Source organism: Columba livia, chromosome 1 (genome assembly GCF_036013475.1).
Source record: "Columba livia isolate bColLiv1 breed racing homer chromosome 1, bColLiv1.pat.W.v2, whole genome shotgun sequence".
Classification (NCBI taxonomy): domain Eukaryota; kingdom Metazoa; phylum Chordata; class Aves; order Columbiformes; family Columbidae; genus Columba; species Columba livia.
In genome coordinates, this window is record NC_088602.1 from 196,372,505 (window position 1) to 196,396,447 (window position 23,943).

General features: G+C 39.9%; 1 protein-coding gene across 5 annotated transcripts; it reads right to left on the reverse strand.

Annotated features, from left to right (window-relative positions):
* Positions 1 to 23,322, reverse strand: BCAP29 (B cell receptor associated protein 29). 5 transcript variants are annotated; one of them, XM_065049044.1, is made up of 8 exons: positions 23,172 to 23,322; positions 22,596 to 22,699; positions 19,798 to 19,898; positions 17,542 to 17,692; positions 12,943 to 13,078; positions 10,210 to 10,315; positions 2,249 to 2,349; positions 1 to 890 (listed from the first exon to the last, which is right to left on the reverse strand). In XM_065049044.1, exons 2-8 carry the CDS (start codon positions 22,685 to 22,687, stop codon positions 852 to 854), a joined length of 726 nt encoding a protein of 241 aa, XP_064905116.1. In that variant the 5' UTR covers positions 22,688 to 22,699; positions 23,172 to 23,322; the 3' UTR covers positions 1 to 851. The 5 variants fall into 5 exon arrangements, with proteins under 5 accessions (XP_064905116.1, XP_064905115.1, XP_064905114.1 ...); XM_065049043.1 differs by having other exon boundaries at positions 23,075 to 23,233; XM_065049042.1 differs by having other exon boundaries at positions 23,104 to 23,204.
* Between the last annotated feature and the right edge of the window lie 621 nt (positions 23,323 to 23,943).

Below are 23,943 nucleotides of genomic sequence, written 5' to 3' on the forward strand. Positions count from 1 at the left end.
TTTCTGAATGCCAGAAAGGGCTTATGCAAAACAGTGCACGTTTATTCGAGGTATCGTATCCATGAAAACAAAACAAAACAAACCCAACTATCTACATTTAAAAAGAATTTTTACTTAGCAAGGCAAAAGAAGTTAGGTGGCACATACAGAGTAAACATGTCAACAATGTAAAAAAATACAGCATGTTAATATCAACTGATCCCACACTTTGGTTATGAAAATTGAAATAAACTGATAAAGAAAAATAATCCAGAGGCATGCAAAATGTTGTTAATATACACTCATCCATGTGGCCAAGTGAAAGGCACAAACTAGTGAAATTGATCCAGAAATAGTCTTTCTTCTTTATCTTTTTTTGATTGATTGTCATTCAATTTTCCACTGAAGTGGAATGGCTAATGAAAAGCTTTCAGCCTTCTTCAACTCACCAGTACCCGAATTTCTGAAGACTCTAAACAGATGTTGCAAAGGAGGTTTAGGTAATCGTGTTTTTGTGATATAGCATAATATACAACCTCGCTGAAGTGCTACAAGCAAATGGTGCATGATTTGTTACCCCTTCCAGAAGGCAAAAGCTTGGAGAACAGTCAAGTTGCTCCAGATGGAACTGAATGATTTTCAAGTTTCTCCTCACAAGAGCAGTGACAAACTCCATGGTAAACTGGGTAAGCCACTTAATCTTTTATTTGCAACACAGAATACTTTGGCAACCAAGATACATCAGAGGAATCTGAACAGTGACCATTTTTCAGAAAAATCAAGTTGTGTTTCAGATCTGCTTCAGGTAACTAAACAGCACAAGACTTTTCACATTGAAGCAATCATACCAATGCCACCAGTCTTAGATGCACCTACATTTCCTTCTTGTTTTCTGCTTCATTTAAACTCTTCTGAAAAAGAAAGAGATTAAAAATACTTTATGTTTGGTAATATTAGAAACTGTTGACTCCAGATGCCACATTTTGCCCTCTTGCAGTTGTACCCTTCGAAGTTGCAGTCCCATCAATCCCCCCCCCATAACATTTGCATTTCTGATCCCAGTACAGTAGCAGCCAGGCACCCCACTGCTGCTTCCCTGCTCATGGCACAGCAGAACTGTGCACCAAACTCATCAGAAAACATTTCCTGATATGAGCTGATTTATCCTTTGGAGCAGCACCTAGTGTGTGCTCAGTACCTTCTGTTCTTTCCATTCAGAGACAAACACAAAAAACTGTAAGGATGTGTGTTCTAGACCACAAGACTTAGAAATGCTGCAGGACTACTATGGGTCATTACACAGGAAAGCAAAACAAAGACAGGACATGCATGGTGGTCTTAATTCAAACACAGAGATCAGTTGAGCAATCTCTGTGAGAGCATAAGGTGAGGCTGGGAAGCACTCAGTGGCTTCACAGGGTACAGGAAAAATATAACCAGCTCAAATTTGTCCTTTTTTATTTTATTAATACATGACCAGCGAACAGCTCTTCTTGAAAAGCAGGTCACCATAGTTTTCATATCAATCATATATTTTCTCCCAAGACAGGTTAACTTTCATTTTTATTGATTTTCGTTGAATTCTGACACAGATGTTAGGCATGGAATATACAAACACCTGTCAGACAACTTAAAGAACAGGCAAGGCTCCCAGTTCTACCAGAAATAATTACTGTATATATTATACGTATTATAGCCATGTGCATATTCAAACCAAATCAAATCGCTAATTCAGCTTTTGTTTGCTTTTTAAAAAATTTTTGTACTTCAGTTTGAATTTTTATAGTAGTCTGTTTTTAGTCTGGGCTGTTTGTTGTTGGTTTCTTTTTCTCTCTTGCGCATCAACAGTATTGCAACATTTATAATCCAGTATTGCAAAACCATGTTTAAAGAGCAAACAAAATTACTCTTTCAAATGATGTATATACCACACACACTACTCGTATCATTTTCTTACAAGATTCCAGTTTGATCATCACATGCAAGACCATCTGAATCTTATCTCCCAAGCGACAGCAAAATAGAGTCTAACAATGACCTGAGCTTTGTCTCCTGAAGCGCACAAAAAAATTCCTAATAGCTTTGCTGTCCAGTCCTTGAAAAGAAAAAATTCTACTATTTTTATTAAGTTTAAGGAGTGCTGCCCATTGTAACTTTATGCTGTAAAAGATTTTGGTGAATTCTCTTGCATAATAAATACCCAGCAAGCAGAATTTTGCTGGTACAATTTCTGAACATTGTGCTCATACAGCGATCCAGAACCACCTACCTGAAGCCGTTCATATTCTTTCATCAGATGATCATATTCTCTTTTTAGGCCTTCAGACTGCTTTTTAACCGCAATCACTTCATTATTTGCCTTATGGAGGGCTGTAAAATATCATAAAGTGTTTTAATCATTACTTGTATTCCTACAGTTCCTCAGAGCCCCAGTTATGTATTAGGGCTCCACTGCACTAGACAGCCCTTCCTCTAAAAAACAAACCTTTTAAATTTAAAACTGAGCATCACAGATGGACACAAAGAGATGTGCAGGACAGGGAGGGGAAAGAGAATGCCTTATGTTCAGAAATAACAGCACAAGGAACAGGAAGGGGCTGTAAGAAAGGTAAGGGCAAGATCAGTAAACTGTTGACAAAGGTGACAAGTTACTGATGACTACAGTGTTCTGTCACATTGCAGAAGACAGTGCTAGAAAAAACAAAACTCTGCAACCCAAACCCAGAACTGTCAGCCTTCTCAAAACAAAGAGGGAACCTCAAGCACTCGGCAAGATCTTAGCAAAGCAACTGAGGCAGTCCATAAAATGTGGAGGGAAAACAGAGAAATAATATATTATTATAGGAGCACAGATTCTCCTGCTTTTCACCCCATTATGTATTTTACTATGCATGAGTTAATTCATTAGAAGCATCACGTTATGGATGAGAAAGCAGGAATGGTAGTGATAAGACAGACAACTCTGAACAGGTTTCTAACACAAGAAGAAGTAATTATTACTCTACTCGCAATCTCAACAGCAATAAATGAAGAGCATGTCTATTCTGCACTACAAAGCTTCCCAGGATTCTGTAGCGGCTAATTTGGAATGCAGGGCAAATCAGCATAAAGTTTCACAATGCCATTATTCCTAAACTGTCATGTAAGTATCCAAGTAAGGTCATTTAGACATTTTTATATTCCTCTGCTATAGATATCTCAGGTACCTCAATCTATTTTTCTGGTGTAGTAGCACAAGCATACCCTAAAACTTCATTTATTCATGCTAAAAGACAGAAACATTGTTAACAACCTATAAGGCTGCCTCACATAGCCATATTTAAGAAACAAATCTCAATAGTACAAACAAAAAAAGAGAAACATTTATAATTTTCCTTGTTCCAAAAATGTGGATCTATCCTTTGACTGTGAGCTGCCTGAGACAGGCTGTTCTTTCCCAGGGACCTCTAAGAATTGCAGCACCTATGTAAGCACCTCTGTTCTCAAAAGATCGGGGGCTAGATGTCTTTTTTTTGTTAAGCACCCAGCTGCAAGCACTCTGCTCTGGACCGTGGTTCTCCTTGGGCACAAGGTTCCTGAAGCATCAGGACACAAGAGATTTGACCACTCTTCTACAAGCAAAAAGGAAGACTCCACCCCAGCTTTTCTACAATTTTTAATTAATTTGTATGTACAGATTCACAATCATTCTCATTTTAAAAGTCTGCAAGTGATTTTCCAATAACAGGACTTTTACCTAATCTGAAATTCTGGTATACTGAAGTTAATTTCACTTATGCCCATTGATTCAAACATGGTCAAAAATTCATCCCACCTCTTTACATCCTTTCATTTCCATACTCTTAAATTCTTCATCCTTTAATGTATTCTTGACAGCACCAGTGCAAAAAATGTTTTCTAAAGGTTTTGGTATTTGGAATAACTAAGCTTTCCACGCACCTGACAAGATAAAACCCATTGCACTTACTCTCTTCTCTGATCTTCCTATTGTTTAAAACATTCAAGAGTAAACTTTGGAAATCACTCCAAAATAAACTTGTGACAATTTGATAAGCTTCTGTATTTTAAGTTGTACACAAAAACCACATGCATACCTCATTTCACCTCTTCAAGAATCTGCTAATTAGAAAGCTAGATTTGGCCTTTGTTTAAACATTCTTGCACATAATTACAGTAAAAACTAACAATATCTAATTTCTGCAGAAGTTGTAACTTAATATTACTGATACTATTTAGCTGTTTACAAGCAGCAGCACAGTACTTTAGTTGCAACTAAAAACTACTGTATCTTTAAAACATGATCGAAATATCTAAAAGTATCTGCAAAGCAAGAAAGCAAACAAGCTGCTGCATTGTTACAATGTTTTGACCAAAACAGATGTGTGACAGGAATACCGCACCTAACCCTAGAAGAAGAAAAAGCAAAGAACAGATTGTCCTTTCCACCTGTTTTGGCTAAGGACAAAAAAAAAAAAACCCAAACCCTTAAAAAAAAAACAAAAAACAACCCAAAACCTACACCACCCAACCTAACCCAGGCTCATTCCTGTTAGGGTCACACACAAAAAAAAAAAAAAAAAAAAAAGGCATAATATCTTTGACAATGTGAATTCCCTAGTGTGCCAACTTCTCTGGATGCCTTCTTGTACACAGAGACCATCCACACATCACTGCTCAACTACTTCGCCATTGCAAGAACACCACAGTGCAGCCAAGTTGATTGTACAGGTATATTGTTTGTCATATGGATCGTATCATATGAACAGTGATCCAGCAAAAAACAGGAGATCTTTTGTGTGCACAATACAGCCAGTAATTATTTCTGGCTTCCATCTGGCCTGTTACTTTCCAGGAGACAGAACATCTGGACAGGCAGCAAGCAAAACCCAACAGCTGATTGTTCCTACCAAGTAAATGCATGAGCAGGCAGAGGCGAGAATCCCGCTTCTGCGTTATTGCAACTAATGAGAGGTATAGTCAGTAAGTCCCCAAACTGGAATCCAGCTTCAGTACTGGGACAGGTGGGCTATCCTTTTTCATTCCTTCTCTTCAAAGAAAAATAAAAATATTCCTAGGGCAGTGTATCAACAGAAGACATGGAAAATTTATTCCTCTATTTCTCCCAGATTGTACACGTTACATTAGTTGATAGACTCCCAGTCACACATGAAGTGTAGAGAACTTGTCTTTCCTTTACCACATTCTCTGTATCCTGTTCCAGGAAAGATAGTTTACTTCAGATTCCTCTTAAGTTGAAGAAGGATGAGGAATAAAATTGCTGTGAAGAGGTTACCACAGCCCAGCAGCTGTAGCATTTATATGATCTTGCATTTTAGCATGGATGGAGAACTGAACAGTAAAATAAAACCAAACTGCAACAAAAGCAACCAATGATTCTCTGAGCATTTCCCAGCACAACTGCTAGTCCTGATCTGACTAAAGCACTTGAGTTACAGTGCCTGCTACTAAGGAAACGATCTGGAACTTAAATTAGCCTTGCTCACAATACAAGTCTAAAACCCAAATGATTTGGACTAGTTTAAGACTAAGAAAGATCTTTCTCTTTCAAGAGTCTTCAAGTTGAGAAAGAGCTATTCACATTTAAGAATTTAGGCACTGACGGGACAAGAGGTTTGCCAACAAATACGCTATAAAGCTTGGAACACAACTCCAGTCAAGTAATTCCATACCAATTCTGAATTCTCTTCTTAAGGTGTAATGGTCAGAAGAAGCTTAAAAAGAGAAGGCAGGGCCAAAAAACCCCAACAAATACACAAAAATTTGCTCCAAGTACCTCTCACAACCTCAAATTAAATTTTGTTACAGGATGCTACAGCATCCTTCAAATGGCATAAAGGACTTTATGTAACAAAACCATGCTTGCTGTATGCAGTGCCATCCCTTCAAATCAACAAATAAGTATCACCTCTTGTGGCATATGACATTATGCGATGGCTCACACCAAGGTTATGATATCGCAGTTAAAAAGTAAGGTTAAGATGGACTTTGTTTTTAAACCTCCCTCTCCCATTGCCTAAATAACACAAGATTGTGGCCAACTCTTAACTTGTATCTCCTATTCCCAGCTCACAAAAGAAAGCTGAAAGGTTTGTTGCTGTTGTTTGTTTTGTTCAATTGTTTGTTTCTAAAAACTGAAGTGCTTCAGTGGAACTCAACATAGATCTAATTTTCATACATGGCCCTAGCCTGCCTCACCACACAGAAGCCGAGCTGAACTCTCCCTAGAAGCAACAGTTTTATTATATGAAATGTATTCCAGTGTCTGTATTGTTTACGTCTTCCTAACACTTAATACTCTTAGCACTCAAGTGAGAGTTCTACATCTGTACACGCATTCTTTCTAGAACAGTCAACAATTAAAAGCTATTTCCAAGCCAGCCCCCCACATGAATTGTTCCTCTCTTACGGTCTCCTACAACACTATGCAACCATGAAAAAAAAAGCACTCTTGTGACACATTCTGTACACAAAACAAACCTCATTAAAGAATGCACAGAAGTTTCATCAGCATTTCTTCCTGTCCTACTGTATGCCTATGACAACAAATAAATAGACTATAAAGAGAGTCCTTTCAGGAAAAGTTGAACTAAAGTTCAAAAGCACCTAAATGGCTATGGCAAGACATTTATTTGCAAAGTAAAATCCTAATGGCAGACACAAAGAAATGGTCTTTGGGTTTTGTCTCAATGTGGTGCTACAGACTCAGCTCAAAGATGCAATAAAGTCACAGCTCAGTAACTGTGCACTGGTGCTGAGAACTGCAATGAACATGCTCCGTCAGATGCAGGCAGAAGCTTTAGATGCTTGTCATTTGCCATGAAATATTGTTAGAAGAGTGAGGGGTTGACAAGCGGGACAGAATTCTGCCACCAGTGTGTTCTGATGCAAGACTTGATCAACACTAGCTGTCTGTATAAATTTCTGTTGTGTAAATGAAGCTGTAGCCTTTATTATACACTATGACAGTGTCACTAAAAAAATTATCCGAGGCAGAAAGCGAAACAGAACAGTATTGCAGAAGCCTCCTTCCTGCCCAAAGGGTCCCATAATAACAAATGGACATTTCACACATCAGCATTTCCATAACACAGAATCTGTGAGCAAGAAAAGAAAGTTCACGCACCAGAAGTCCCATTCCTGCCCCCACCCTAAGAACCGCTGTAAGGACAGCTGCTCTGTGAAACTTCTCCAAGACTCTGACCTCATGTCCAGTTGCAGATAGTTTGCTTTATTGTAGCTTTTTGGATAATTTTCAAAACTATCAAAATGAAACAATAACATGGCACATCTTCTTTCCCCAGAAAATTCCTTTAGGTCTCAGACTGGCAGCCATACTGAGACTCTTTAATTATCTGAATCAATATTTTGTTAGAAATACATCTAATGTGTAGCAGGAGAAACATTCTCACATCTACACTGGATGCTCCTAGGAGTATGTGTATTTATTTCTAGGTATCAGCAAGACTTTTTCATAATATACAAGTGTATCGATAAAGTATCATCTCAGAAGGTTTCTAAACAGTCATGTTATTACATGTCCAGGTATGCTAAAAATGGATTTAGGCTCTGGAAATGCTAGCCCCACTGCTGGGTGCCTATAAAGCCCCCAGTATGTAGATGTGCAATAAACTTGTGAAGAACTAGCCCCCTTTCCTTCACTTCCCCAATAAAGTGAAAAAGGGCATGAAGGGGGATAGAAAAGTCAAGTCTGAAAAGAAAAATGTGGCTGAAATCTTTGTCACTCATTTCCAACCTTTCCTCAGACTTTTGTAATTTCACTACTCAATCCGTCTTGTATTTTCATTCTTCCTCTTCAGCTGCCCAGAGCACACTAAGTGGCAAAATGTCTTTTTAACTTAGGTTTTCACTTACAGTTAAGTGGACAAACAAATAAGGTAGACTGCAATTCCTGTAAAAGGTAGAAAGCTGAAGAACTAGCGATGAGTCTCCCGTCAGTCTGCAATAATCATGGTCTACACTATAATTTCAGTCAGAATTTCAGAAAGAGGAGACATACAGTATTTTCTCTGCCAGAAGTTGTTAATACTGGATCAAAAACTTAGAGAAAATGTGGATCTCCCCTGAAGTCACAGCACTAATCTGATACTAAACTGCATTACTTACATGCGAAGCAGACATATTTAGGAATCCTCCTCGGTGCCACTCTATTGAAGTAACTCACCTTTCAGCATGTGGCCTAATATAAGGTAATGTATCACCCTATCACTATGCGTAAGTAGCTAAACAAATGTTCAGACCAGAGCAATGGATATTTGAAACTGCTTTGTGAAAAAGATTAGACTTGTTTTTTTAATCCAAGTAGCAAAATAAGCCAAAACCCCAACCAAAGAAGAAAATAATTCAAATTTATGACTCGTACTGATACTACAGCTAAAAATCAAACAAGAAGAAAACCCCCAAAACCCAAACCAGTAAAGTTTTCCTTTTTGTATGAGTTTTGCCTTGTGTCATTACTAGGTAACATCCTCCACACTCCTCACTCCTTCCCCCCCCGCCAAATTTCATTAATTGGACTTTGTGGACACAACAGAAAGATTACTTTGGTCACATGAGCTCAGTGGCATGCAACAAACTGTTAAAAAGAGTTAAAAGAAGTGTTTCAATCTCAATTTTGATTTTGTATAATGCATAGCTGACACCTAGTGAGCATGAAACTCGACATTCGCCTGCTCAGTTGCAAAAGTTTCATAAGAAAAAGAAAGTAAATTCAGTTCACACTAAATCTCTAACACTCCACAGAAAGCTGTGTCTACAGATGTGTTTATTATCAAGTACTTTAATCTTTTTGGCTATCAATTTGCTCAAAATAATGTATAAGAAAATTTACAAAAAGTAAGATATGCTTTAAGACCGTCTAGCTGACGATGGTAATTAAGGTAACCATGTTTTGGCAATGAGGGGGAAAGCATTAAGGGAAGGGTTGTAAATATTTTCCTATTAATTCCTTAAAACGCCCCTCTCCCCTCCTCTCCCCCTAACAAAAGACTCAAGCATGCCTTAATTTATACATCTTTTGGATGGACAACAGCTCACAGGGAGAATGCAGCTGACACAGCATGAGGTAAACCTATTTATTCCTTAGCTTTCTCTGGCATTCCTGACTGAAAAGCTTACATTATATTAGTGTTACATACCACCAGTTAGTTTAAATAAAACCTATGCATTTAAGTTTTTCATTGATCCTGTCACTTCAAAGGCAGTTTTCCCCATTTTCTTTAAGAAAACAGCAGGAGAGGGAAAACCCAGAATCAAACGTGCCTGAGAATGTGAACTAATGAGACCTGCTATTTAAAGACTCTTGTTGCCTCTAGTCCAGCTGAAAACAGCTGTTATACAGTTCTTGTTTGTCTTCCCAGTGGACAATGAGAAATGATTTATGAAACATTTGTTGTTATTTATAGAGCTTTGTAGCAGTGACATGCAATATGAAAGCAGGGCTATGTTTTGATGACAACGTGCTATCTGGTACCATGAGAATCTGTATTTTGTTACAGTCCGAACATCTGATTAATGCTTGCACGGTCACAAGCAGTGTTATCTTAAAAACACTAATTTCAGATGAGTGTGTGTTCATAAGCATCACACACCTTGATAGACCCCAGCAAGACAGAACCAAACAGGTAAAATCTGCTTCTATCTTAATCTGGGTTGCCAGGAAAGCAGTTTTGACAACCTAAACACGGAAGCTGCTAAGAGAAGCATTATGTTACAAACTGCAAGGCATGTTTCCTTGTAGACCAAAAAAAGAAAGATTACAATAATAAATGCCAACGCCTCTGCTGCAGGAGATATATACATTTAGAACAGTAGTCAAGGCCTTTCCTGCTAGCTGACCAATACCCTACCTTATAAAAAAACACCCCATTTTATACAGGGAGAGTGGCTGATATATATGACATGAAAGATCAGTCTGAGGCCTATAAGCAACCTGCAATTGGTTCCATATCTTGGTTATGTCATTGATGAAGATGAGCCAACACCACTTAAACAGATAGTTCAATTTGTTAATAATTAAAATGTAACCAATTTGTTCAAATTACACCACACATGTTTCTATAATGAAAATATTTACTAAAAGATGGGAATGGCAACAGCATGTTTTTCCAGTTCCTAGTCAAATGTGAAAAAGCCCTAATCCAAGTGTTCTGATGAAGTCTTAACTGCAAAGAAGTCCTAACCAACACCTACCATTTGAGGTCTTCTGTAGTTCTGCTTTCAAATGTTCAACTTCCTTCTTCAACTTCTCATCAATTACTTCTGATGACTCTTTATCACTTCCTTTTTCACTCAAGGCCTATTAAAAAACACAGTTGCTACAATTAATTTTGTTTAAATTTGTCTGACATTGACACCAAACCACCAGAAAATGTCAGCCTTGATCTTTCAAGGTGACACGTTTTCTCAAACACCGACATGACACTGACAGATACTCATTCCAGGAAAAAAACAAAATCAAAACCCCTCAGTGTTTTAATTTGATAGTAATGGTATACTTGTAATAGTATGGCATTACCTCCCATGTAAGAGTACTTTGTATCTCTGTATCAAGCCCACAATTTGTGTAAGGTTATAAATGGCTTTTCCAGAAGACTAACGCCAGGACTGCAAGTGACAGAACACTGACATATTTACGTGCAACTAGTTCTAGTAAGTTATTCTGATTCAAGTCATGTAACATATCACAAATCCTGCCTTGCAGGTTTGCAGGTACTTCTTCAATCATCAGAATACCTCAATACTCAGATTTGACTTCCACTGAAATTAAGAAAATAAACTAGGAAAGGTTTCAGTAAGAGCCCTGTAAGTACCAGACAAAAGAGCAGTATACTCCTTGTACTCTAAAAATGTTGGCACTACTATACTTAATGCACACTCTTATAATTAAGGCAATTAGTATTGATGGCTTAAAGTATTAAATGTTACGGGCTAGACCCCATAATTAGACCCTTTACTCATACAGCCTCTGTTATACAACCAAGCATCATCTTGGTCATGAAAATGGCAAAAGAAGTCAAATGTTTAATGGGAAAAAGAAAAGCTGAACAACTGAGATGAACAGTGTTAGAAAAACTTGTGATGTCAGAGCTTACTGGGCACTGGTGGGAACAGAGGGGAAAGACTACTCTAGGAAGAATAATAAGAACTGTCTATAAACACTGGTAAACAATCCAAATAAAAGAGCTGAAGAAAATTTTCCAGAAACAATTTAACCAAAGAGCAGAGATTCTATTTGACTGCTGGTAACAAAACCATAGCCACTTTGTCACGAAACTGGCCATGAATTGCCTCCTTTACTTTGTGTTCACCTCTTTCTATTAATACAAAAGTAGTTATTTCTTTCCATTTTTATCTGAAGTCCTGTGCTCCATGGAACCACTGAACAAGAGACAGCACAGACCTAACACACTGGAGTAAACTTACAGTATTTATATGCACAGCTATTGCCCTGTGTGCAATTGCTCTTGCCTCTCTCCGATGGGGAAGGAAGCAGCTTGTAAATGAACAGAAATGCAGGGCCCAAGCCACAGAAGAAATTAAGTCATATCACCTCTATAAAGTGAAAATAAACCAATTCTGCACACATTGCCTCTCCAGCACAATGGAGATCCAGCCACCGCGTGCTGGCTGTACCTGGAGCTACCACAGTTTTTGCAAACTGTGCAATCAAACACAAACAGGAACAGACAGCAATGCCGTTTCCAGTTTCTGCCTTTGCTTACAAGCAGCTAAGAGAATGTGTTGCTAAGAGAATGTGAAAGCAGAATAAAAAGAGGACTTTTGGCCAAATCCCAACATGACAGAGAGAAGCAAAAAAAGTAGTACCAGTACACAGTAAAGAGACAAGAAGGGAATGAGAAAGGGACTCTGAATCATTTTTCCAACATATCAAATCCCAAAACTTTGGAATAATTTCATACTTGGGAAATACCTAATACGCACTCTAGTGATCCTTGTTTTAAGACACCTCTCAACTGGATTTCTGGTGTACTTTACAGTACTTTTTGTCCAGAATCTGTTCTCTTTGAAGATGTATTACCAAAAAATTACAGTGCTGGTAACCATAGACACTGCTCCAGACAAACTGAAAGAAAACCTGTACACACCTGCAGTGAGTTTTGTTCTGGCAATGTGCCAGACTGAAGCTTATGGTCCAATCTCTTCCAACAGAAGTCAAACTAACCAATTATGAGGAAAGATTTCATACATTTATCTTCATTATCTTTGTTGTCTTCCCTCCCTGCATACAACTGCATATTGAACCACAAAAGAGAAATGATAACTTAATTTTCTCCATTCTTCTCACAACAATAACACATCTTTGATCCACTGGCAGTTCTTTTAAGTAGGAAATATTTTGTAGTATTTTCATTAATACTACAGCAGTGCTTTACTGAGAAAGGAAGGTATTAGGAAACTGGCTGACCCACCATAAAAATAGATGCAAGAATACAAAATAGAAAAGACCGATTTTGCAAGTTAGAAAAGACATTCCAGGACCGGAGCAAATCCTGTACAGAAGAAACAGCCAGCATGAGAACAGCTATATTGTAGGCTTTTCTGTACTGGACTGCTATAGATCTGACCTAAAAAGCCAACTCTTTAGGATAAAAATAATAAAATTAGTGTCTCCCTCTTGCTATGACTAAACTAAAAGAGATATTTTAAGAATATATTACTACTTGCATGAAATTAGTACTGGAAAGATAGAACTTCATTTATTTGGATTACTTTAGTCTTCTTTGTTAATAAAGTGCTAATGAAATTTGTATTCAGAATTCTGAATTACATATTGTAAGAACATTGTTCTTCCTTTTTCCACCAGAAAAAAAAACAAGCCACTATTCAGTAGTAAACCACTCCAGAGTACTTTGTACTAACTACTTGCTGTATAAGAAAATAACTAAAAAAGTTCAAAGATACCTCTTGCAGCCTTTCATTCTCAGACATGTATTTTTTGGCTGCTTCAGTAGCATCGTTTACTTGTGTTTCCAGAGCTGCATGAGATGCCATTCCTTTTGCCAGCTGAGTAAGAAGGGTAACAGTACGCCTCAGTACACTGGTGAAGAAACACAGTGAACAGCAGAGTAATTCACAACACAAATTTAAAACAAACAAAATGAAAACACACAAACCGAAACAACCCCTTTTCTCTCTCTGCATTATACGTGAAAACAAAACCACAAGAGGAATGTTTAAACACCGGAAAGGAAACATCCAGGCCCATCGATGACAAATATTAGTTAAGAGACGGAAAATATTTTCATTCATCGAAAATCAAATTTTTACCTGATGCAGAACCCCCCTCCTCCCAAAACCCCACAGCCATTACGGGGTCAGAGACCTGCTTGCTTAAAGCCTGAATACACTTACATGACCTAGCGTTTTAAATAGGATGCATCTCTGAATACAACAGCCAAGGAATATGTTATGGCAATGAGTACAACGCACACAAAAAGAACCAAACCAACACAACTTTATAAAAGGCCTTACAAGAACAAAATCAGCAATGTGAGTATATTAATCTTCAACGTGCTCTGTCAATACCATATAAATCAGAACCTGCATAAATGTCAGCACTCATATGGCACCTCAAATCTAAGCTTGAAAACGCCTCCCTTAATTTGATCTAGTGATTGCCTCCTTGTGTGACTCTACTTTCATTATTCATGTTGGAGTCTTCCAAAGCAGTATGTTGCTGAATCAATGAAAGGCCAAAGCAACACTGAATTAAATTAATTCCTGTAATACAACTATGCAGCTGCTCTTCATAAGAAATTTGAAAATGCAAATAATTGGCTTTTTCATAACTTAAAGTGCATTAATAGAACTTTTGGTTTTCAAGGTAAGCCCTCCTCACCACTTTTTCATTGAAAGCTCATTTTCTTACTTTTTTGGTTTTAATAAAAAAGTTAAGGTCCCCATGTCACTACTTTTCCAAGGGTTAGCATGTTTGAATGTTGCTTATTAATCTATGGACGCAGCAGTCAGTAAAACATTGAATCTACATGATTTTGTGATTCTGTTTTAGTAACAAAGGGGCTTCCAGGGGTCATCATGTCCCAGCCCCTACCCAAAGCAGGAACAGGTAAAGCAGATTGCACAGAGGCTTGTCGAGCCGAGTTTGCACTGTCTCTAACAATGGAGATTCTACAATCTTTCAGGTTCCTGGCCTATTGCCTCTGTCATTCCTGTTCTTCCTGAGAAAAGCTGGCTTTATCTTCTCTACATCCAGCCACTAGATAGCTGTAGAAAGCAACAGGATCCCCCCCTTCAGTGTCTTTTTTTTTTCCCCTGGCTGAAGCCAAGCTCCCTTATCCCCTCCTCACAGGTCTGTTTCAGCTCCCAACCTTCTTGGCGCCCCATTGAAGTACTTTAGTATTCTGGGGAGTCAAAACTGGACATCATCCTGCAGCTGCAGTACCACACGTGCCAGATAAGAAAGGAATAACCACTTCTGTTGATCTGCTGGCTACACTCTTGCTATTACGGCTCAGTGCTTTACTGACTGTCTACCAAGATCCCCAGGTCCTTTTCTGCAAAACTGTTTTCTACTTAGTCAGCCAGCCCTCAGCCTGGATGGTGTGCAGGGGTATCCTACAAGATGTTGGAATTTGCATTTGCCTTTGCTGAACTTAATGAGATTTCTGGCAGCACATTTCTCCAATCCATCTAGCTCCCTCTGAACAGCAGCCCTGCCCTCCAAGGTATCAACCACCTCCATTTGGTACTGCCTGCAAACTTGCTGAGAGCACATTCAATCCCATCACCCAGGTTGTTAATAAGGACATTCAACATTACTGAGCCCTGTACCAGTCCCTGAGGGGCACCAGCTGGAATCTGCATTACTATCATCCTCTGAGTCCAAAGTCCCAGGGAATTTTCTACCCACTTCTGTCTCCACTTCTCCAGCCCACATCCCTCTACAGTTAGGCTAATGGGATACCACGAGAGACTACATCACAGGCCTTGCTAAAGGCACAAAACATCCACTGCTCTGCCCTTCATCCACACAGTCAGTCATCTCATGGCAGAAGGCAATAGGGATGATCAAGCATCACTTTTCCTCAGTAAATCTGCACTGGCTGGTCGAAGTCATTGCATCCTTCATGTCCATGGAAATGGCTTTGTGTAAGATTTGCTCTATAACCTTTCCAGGGACTGAGGCAAGGATGCTTAGTCTCTAGTTCCCTACATCCTGCTTTTTGCGCTTCTTGAAGACAGGTGCAATGTTTGCCTTTTTGTAGTCACCAGGATCCTCCCTTCATCATCATGATCTTTCAAACGTGACAGAGTAGGGCCTTGCAATGACATTGGCCAACTCCCTCTGCACACAAGGGTGCATCCCATCCTAGGATGTCACGGACCTGCATAAGCCCAATCTGTTTAAGCACTCCCTAGCAGCACCTTCCGCTACTGTGGGTAACGTTAACATTTTCAACTGACTCTCCTAGCAGGCTCAGAGAATTGGGAGGCCAAAGAGCAGTCTTTAACACTAAGAAACTATGCAAGGTTGGTAATAAGACACTGTCTCATTCTTCTGCATATCCTTAATCATTTGGTCCCTGCCCCACTGAGCAGTGGGCCCATATTTTCCTTAGTGTTCCTTTCATTTTCAGATCTTCTCACCCCTCTCTAGTTCAGCATGGGGTAACAGAGGGACAGACAAGTCTTGTCAGGCTCTCCACATCTCCCAAGACATGATCACATTAGCAGATGAATGCCTCTGTCCTGCCCAGGGAACAGCCTCTGGTAGCTACAACCCTCCCCTTTTCTGTGCAGACAGCTGGTGCGTGAAGGCTCAGCTGGACCCAACGCCTCCACTGAGCAGTCATTTTCCTCACCTGTACCCAGTGTTCTGCAATTGCTGAACTGCAGATGGAGAAGAGCTTTTGTTGTGTTGCCAGAACTGACAAGCTTCCAGTCTCCTCCATTTCAGGACTCTCCATCTACCATTCTTCTGGAATTCTCCTATTGGCTGATGTGCTAAAACGAACCAAAACTGACCCAAAGAAGGAACTAGGGGCATCCAAATACCCATTTGTGCCTACATATGGTCTCATTCTACACTGATACTACTGTTACCCAGCCAAGTTAAGACAACTCAAGGAGCACTTTTTCCTCCTTCTCTGATAGGACATTATGCCTGTTTAATGGATAAGCAAAATAGCTCTACTACAAAAAGGCCTTTGACACTACTGAAGGAACATGGATTTCTTCTAAATCTTGGTGAAAGGCCAGTAGTCCAAAAAAGGACTTAAGCAAACCTCTTCAAGAGCAGAACTTTTATGCACAATAAAATTAGGGCCACCTGACAAGTTCTCTTCCTTAAAAGCTGAGTGGGAGTAGGAACCTGGGAGACCAGCTTTCAAGTCTAGCGTAAGACACAATCCAGCTTTTTCTCTCTTGAAGCAGAGATCACAAATGCATTTCTCCATATTTACTTAACCTTTCTGAAGGAAGACAAAGAACATGAAGTATTCCTATCACTATTGTGCAGGGCCATAGCCACCTTTATTTTTTCCAAGGTTTTCCTGCTCAAGTTTTGTATTATTTTTTCCTTGATGCTTCTTTATGTACAATACTCATATATCATCAGCTAAACTGGTGATACATCACTCTAAGGAGAAGTTTGTCTGAAATCTCTGACCGCACACATCTCTCCTGCATATCTAGGCAACGTCAAGCAGTTCACTGAAGGAATTTAGAAGAAGGCCAGCATTCCTTGCCCAATGTTTTTCCAGACATAAAATTGTCTGACCAACACGTGTGTTTCCACTCATTCACATTATTTGTGTCCAATTAGTTCACGTGCTCCTTGCCCAACTGAGAAGATGTGTGGTTACTGTGAAGATTCACTGGTAGTCTTGGCTGCTACTGCTGGGCAGTACAGAACTGTCCTTTACCCTACCCCGTTTTATTAGCTGTGTTTAAACATCCTGAAAGGGATACCACACTTAAGATCATAATATCATAGTAAGCCAGTTGCCACAAAGTGCTTGACCTGAAGTAATATCTGAAACTTTCTCAGAAGCCAGAACATTTTCCTGCAGTTCCTAACTTCGAGCTTTAGATGAAGTGCTCAAGTCAGATTCAAGCTTTGCTGCTTAACACAGCAGGATGCAACTAATACCAGCTTGCAACATAAAATTTTATCAGTAATTTAGTTTTTGAAGGTTTTTTTTATTCCAGTTTTCCATGTTCAAAACAAACAAAACATAGGGCACAAGTTTAAGGAAGGAAATGAGTATTCCCTGAGGAAAATTCTCCTGCAAAAGACACGTTTTCTCAAACATTCAAAATGTTTATTTCCACATGTTGCTCACATATTCTTCCAACCTTCAAACATTTGTAAGATATTATTTTCCCTGATCTTACTTGACTCTTAGCCAATCTGTTCACACTTAATTCTTTCATCTCCTGAAATTGTCCTTCTATTCTTTTTTACAGTTGCATTACCTTGTGAGATAGTTCCTGTAAGAAACATACTATATAGAATTTTTTTAAAAAAGTTATACTTACAGCCAAAGAAATAAGGAAAAACCTGAGATATAGAGGTTTCTTTGTGATCGGAAGAGTTTCATCTGAATATGATCAAAGGCATTGGCATTGACATTTACAGCCTTTTCCATCACATGAATAGCCGAGTACTTCTTAACTTCTCTAACAGCATCTGCAAAGGAAACAAGCGTGTTCACATCTTTGGGTATGCAGGTATGATAAACCAGATATAATAACAGAAATATGTATTCAGAATTACTGCTCCGCGAACAGGTGTAGGACAGCGACATCACTTCTGTTATCCATACAATTCAGACATAGGTCTTGATAAATCACTGAAGCAATAGCACATTTCCAGAGATACGCCAAACCATTACTCAGAACATGCTTGAACAGTCATTTCCAACATTTGCACCCAGCCACCGGGGATCACCTCAAAGCAACACATTCTACAAATGTTACCAGAGACCCTACGGAAGATGTCAAAATGTCACTGCTGACAACTGAATCAAAATCCAGTCAGTGGACAAACAGTGAGAAGAACAGGAAGGAAAAAATAAATGCCTTCTGAAGTATTTGCCTCAATGGAATTTGTTAGATAAGCATGTATTTTAGTAACGACAGAAGTGTCTACTTTATGCTTGAGTCACAGAGGGGGGAAAATTATTTCTATAACATCCATTAAAATAGGGAAACTCTAGTAGCAGCATCAAACATAAACAGAACCTCAGCTTTCTTTCATCTGCCTTTCATCTATCTTTCAGTTTCCTTTCATCCACCATATACTCTCAATAGTTCTGCAGAAGGGCCAATACACTGCCAACACTTTTCAAAGGACAAAATAATTAATTAGGACTTGGATCCACATAAAACCAAATCCTAACCCAGTTAAAGAGTTCATATTATAATCTGTAAACTTAAGGTCATCATACATACTTAAGGCAAATACAACACTTAAAACCTCCTCCGGCACATCAATAAAAATACACATTTCATGACACATGATCAGTTCTTGCAGAATATTTTGGCTATGTGTTATTAATTTGCTGATGCATTTATCTAAGCAGACAAAATCAACTCCAAAGAAAAGCACATGTGAATATCATCACTTATGACTGTCTCTTTTATTTAGAAGGAAAAAAAAAGATATTTGAAGTGAAACTTCAAACAATGCAACAAAGACTAAGACCAGACAGAAGTCAGTATCCCTGTGCTATAGGAAGATTCCAGTCCTGGAGTAACCTGTCATCTTACACTATGTGGCAAGCATCTCATCATCACTGCTTTACTTTAGCCCAGATCTGTCTTTCTGCAAAATCAATGACCATCACCAACTCAAAAGCAAGCTTTGGTCCAAGTTTTTGATAGGAGTTCAAGAAGAGTAAATGAAATCCATCAGTTCTCAATCTTAAGCCATTTACTGAAGGACCTACTTCTAAGGATAATACTAAAGATAATTTTTAAAAAGTTAATTTGCATTTCCAGTACCTTTTTATATCAGAAATATCGTATTGCAGTCTAGTGTGACTTTGTTATATATGCAGCGTATGTTTCTCTCAGCAGACAGTAAAACCAAGCATTTTTTATTTGTATTTAAAGTAGTTTGGAATTAAATAACATTTTCACTGTAAGACTCTGGAAACACTTCTATCCATGAAGGAGAACTACTTTATCACTGAAACACAGGAGAACTATTTCCATCCCTGAAATATGGGAGATGCTTACCACACAAAGGAGTCAGGAGAGACATTAAATTAAGTCAATCAGGCATATGGTTGCCATTTAAGCTCCAGTTTCACTGAAGCTTTACTCCCACTTGATACACCTTTGGATCTATTAATAACAAATGTGGCCAACAGCTGGTTTGTATCTGTGCTGAGCAAAAGTACTCAAATAGCCCAGTGCTTCGACACATTCTTCTGGTCTTCTATTTCAACAGCAACCAAGAGAAAGAGTGCCATCTGCTGCATATTGAGCAGCTCAGCCCTATTCCGGTATCAAACATCTTAAGTCCGTTCACTTGTGTGAGAAAGTGAAACCAAACAGCAGCCTCCGCCAAGCTCCGTTTTGTCTCCTCATTCTCTATTACATCATTACTGCATGTGGATTCTCAACGCAAATGCGGTTTAAGTCTTCACCTCTTCCATTCTGTTGTAGAGCTTATAAACAAATCAGCTGATTTACATTAGGCTTGAATTCTTTCCATTAATCTACTGCTCCAAATACCACATACTGGGTTTCTTCCCTCCATTTGTTGAGAAATTATTTAACACTTACCAATAAACAAGACGATCAGCAAAACTATTATTGTAAGAAACATCTTGTTCCAAAAAACTGCCATTTTGCTCCATAGAGGAATCATAAAAATCTTCTGCCATCTGTAAAATAGCATTGTGTTATTCAAAAATAATTAAACACTGAAAGAAAAGCATAATAACCCCACAGAAGAGAGCCTTGTTATTGATAGGAGACTTTCGTAAGGTCTCTAAACAACTGCTTTAATTGCAATGTAACTTGGGTATATATAACTTTTCCAATAATCCAACTTGCTTATCTCTTTTGTTTCTTGTCAATACAGGCAAAGACAGTTGTTTCAACTTGAAAACTTCTCTCATGATAGCAGGAACTCTCCAGACGTGTTTTCTTCTAGCTTTTACTTTAGCTAACATTATTTTGTGTTCAGTCCTGACTACGATAAAGTCAGGGATGGGGTAAAGACTGTAAAAACACATTCCATTATTTTTATTTACATCCACTTATACTCCTTGTTGCCAAGTAAAATAAAAACCCTCCACAAATTAAGATTGACTCCACCTGCCTTCTCCAGAAGGCTTATCTTTTATGTTGATGAGTCTGCATAAAGTACAAGGATTGTTATTACATTCTAAATTGCAAATGACAACAAAAGGATGAAACTTATGTTTATATTTTGTCAAGTGTTAAAACTTCTCCCAAGTGCATAAATTTGTTGCCTAAGGAAGCAACTTCAGAGGCCCAGTGGTGCTGAAGACCACTTTTTTTTTGTTTAAACAATCAGTTGCCTATTCAGTATTAGTGCATGGAAGACTCTGCAAGAATTCACACTTGCAGCACAAATTAAGAACATCTGATATGCTCAGATGAACTGAAACCCACAAGAGACAACAACAGAACAGCTACTTGTCCTTTCTGCAGGTTAGAATCAGTGCTGCTGCAAAAATGAAGTAATACCAAGTTATGCCAGTAGGGATGTAACAGAGACATGACAGTCACCATCTGATTATATCAGGCAGAATTGCCTTTTGCTAAGAGTACTTACATTTTTTGAAGACTGTTCAAATTTGCCCTTTAACAAAGCAGTTTCCAAGCTACTATGAACCTAATTTAAATTAGACTGTAGCATCACCTCCTTTTGGTTATTCACCAACAAGAATTAAAATATTGTAGCACTGTATGTCCACAAACCTCATCTAAATATTTTAGTATAATCCAAATTATTTATAGCACAAGATTCCTGGGACAGTTTTGTTAACAAGACAATTGAAGGATATAGCTATTTCACTCTTTCAGAAACCACTGTTCAAAGGAATAGCCAAATGCTACAAACCAAAGGCAAAAATCTGTCCTTTGTATGCCATTAAAAGCACTGTGCTTAAAGTTTGAATAAATTTTGGTAAGACTGAAGGTGATGAATTTGCTTTTGAGCCACAAAGCCTGGCTTCAAGTCCTATGTTGTAAGTGAAACCTCTTTCAGCACTCCCAGTGTACTGTGCATGTGTCATCAGCATGCAGAAATTCTTGCAGCAAGTTACTTCACATAAGCCATTATTAATCTGATAATTATAGCTCCCATAATACTTCTCCCTTCTTACATACAGATGCACTTTTGATTAGAAAACAAGAAAAATTATGAGAACTCAATGATCTATGTTGAAATGCTGAACTCCCAACAAACAGGCTTGTAAAAATAAAAGATTAAAATAGATTTTAGAACAGTTTCAACTTCTGAAGCTGAGGCAACATGACTAATCATTGATATCAGCTGTGAAGATTCCAACCATTTTCAAGACTCTCCCACAGGTTTAAGAAGTTAAATTCTGACTCTTCACACAGCAGACTTTTAGGATTTGGTTCTAAAGATACTACAGTAAAAGCTGCATTCTTCATTCCAAATATATCTAAAGATGCAGAAAATCAATTGTAACAGTTTTTAGACAACACTGAGCAGCAATTTTTTTTTAAAAGCTTTAAGGTTTCATCCTATCTTTCATTTATTTTCTTTTTACAAATTACTGATATTCTGGAAAGTAACAATGAAATCACAACTGCTTCTCTTGACTCTTTTAGAGAAGCTAGCTTTCTTCCTATGCAAGAATAAAAATAACATTACCAAATTTGAGGAAGCTCACTTACTTACAGGAAACAAGATAATGCTGAAAGCCAGGCCTTTGCATATAACACATTTTGTTTATTTCCCTTACTAAGGGCATTTATTTTACAATAATGAATTATTTTTATTAATGTTTGTTTTCAAGAAGTATTATTTTTAAAAATCTATATATAAGTTTACAGAGGCCTTGTGAGGGTTTTAAACAAACAAATACAAATTTCTTACAGCCCTTACACATCCTGTGTGCTGTTAACTCCCAATATCAGATATCTCTTATCTGTCCGGCACCCACAATGCGTAGTGCACACCAAGACATCGTAAAGCTGCTGCTCCTCCTCAGCATAACAACTAATGAAAAGGCTGCACGACCCTCGCTTTTCCAACTGAGCTCATGTCGTGGGAAGGCAGATGCTCTCCTGTGTTCTGGCTACCCCAAAACCCCCAAGAGAAGACAACATCCTGCTAGGAGGCGAAACAATAAGGGCCCCTGCCCCTCCCGGCTCAAACAGCAGCGTGTGGAAAGCTAACATAAAGCTCCCTCAAAGAGCCTTACGGTTCTAGAAACTCCTGGTGCCCGAGTCCCGACCAGCACTCCTCCTCCTTAGCTCACTGCGAGTTTAAGACGCAGCAGATCTTGGTGTTTATAAAAACAACACTGTAAAACAAGACGCCGGAGCTGGGGTTGGCCAGCGGGCTGGACTCCTACCTCAGCGGGGAGATGAACGGCAGGCAGAGCACCAGCAGCACTCCGATCTCCCCGTACAGGAAGGTGGCCGCTGCGGTCCACTGGAACGTCATGGTCCCGCACACCTGCGGAGGAGAGCGCAGCTCAGGCCCGGCCGCGGCAGCTCCCGCGGGCCCCCGCTCCCCGCGGACTTCCGAAGGGAAGTATTTCTAAGCAATTTAACCGCAACTGGGGGGGATGGTGGTGTCTCTCTGTACTGACTTCCCCTCCCGAAGCGGCCCCGGGGGCAGAGCGTGTGTCGGCCGAGGCAGGGAGCTGGGGCCCGGGTCCCTCACCACCGCCCGGCTGGGGGGGGCAGCGCAGGGCCCGCTGGCGGCACCCCCGTGAGGAGAGCGCAACACCGCCCGGGCCGCAGGCTCCCTCCCGCCCGCACCCCCCAAGCTCTGCCCGCCGCCCCCACACCCCCTGCACAGCCTGGGCCGCCCCGGGCCCCTACCGACCCCCCTCACAGCCACTCGGCTTTCGCAACCTCCTCGGCGCCCGGCTGAGCCTGATGACGGCAAGCCGCTCCCGAAGGGGCGGGGAGCAGGGCCTCACCCGAGCGGGCCGTGGCTGGAAGCGAGCGAGCCGGTCCCTCTCGCTGGTGCTGAGGGGCGGCCACGCCGCGGGCCGGACGTGCAGGCGGGGGCAGCCCTGCCCCGCCCCGCAGGGCGTGGGCCGGGCCGGGGCTGAGTGACATGGCCGCCGAGGTGCGAACGGGCTTGGCGGGAGAGTCTCCTCTGGTTTCACCCGGGGGAGCTGTAGGCTCCCCGCCGTCCTGCCCGCTCCTCAGAGCCCGCCCTTGGCTGCCGCCCCGGCGTCCTGGGCTCTACAGTGACGGCTGCCCAGGGGTTTGTGTGGGGCAGCTGGAAAGTAGAGTGTGACGGTAGGCGGGAATTTACTGAGACGCTACATCTCTGTAGGAAAGTGCAGGGATCTAGACGTAGAGAAAGGTTAAAATTAGTGTATTTTTCACGTTTAAGGCATTATTGTAAGCATTTTGCTGGAGGATCTTGCAGTGATTATCCCACTGCTCCATGACTCGAGCTTATTCAATCGAGGGCTTCGAATCTGCTCTGTGGCACGCTGATTAGTTTCTGAGGCTTAGTTAAAATATTGTGCGTCACTGTACCCCACCCTCTGCCCATCGCCCTGGTTATACTACCTTAATGTATTAAGATCCTGTAAATGTTTTCTCAATTAAAATAGGGCCATTATTCATAAAGACACCACAAATAACAACCAAACAACAGTCTCAAACACTGTTAAACAGGTCTGTTTGGACCTCATGAATAAAACAATATTCCTCCAGAAAATCCTGTTCCATCCT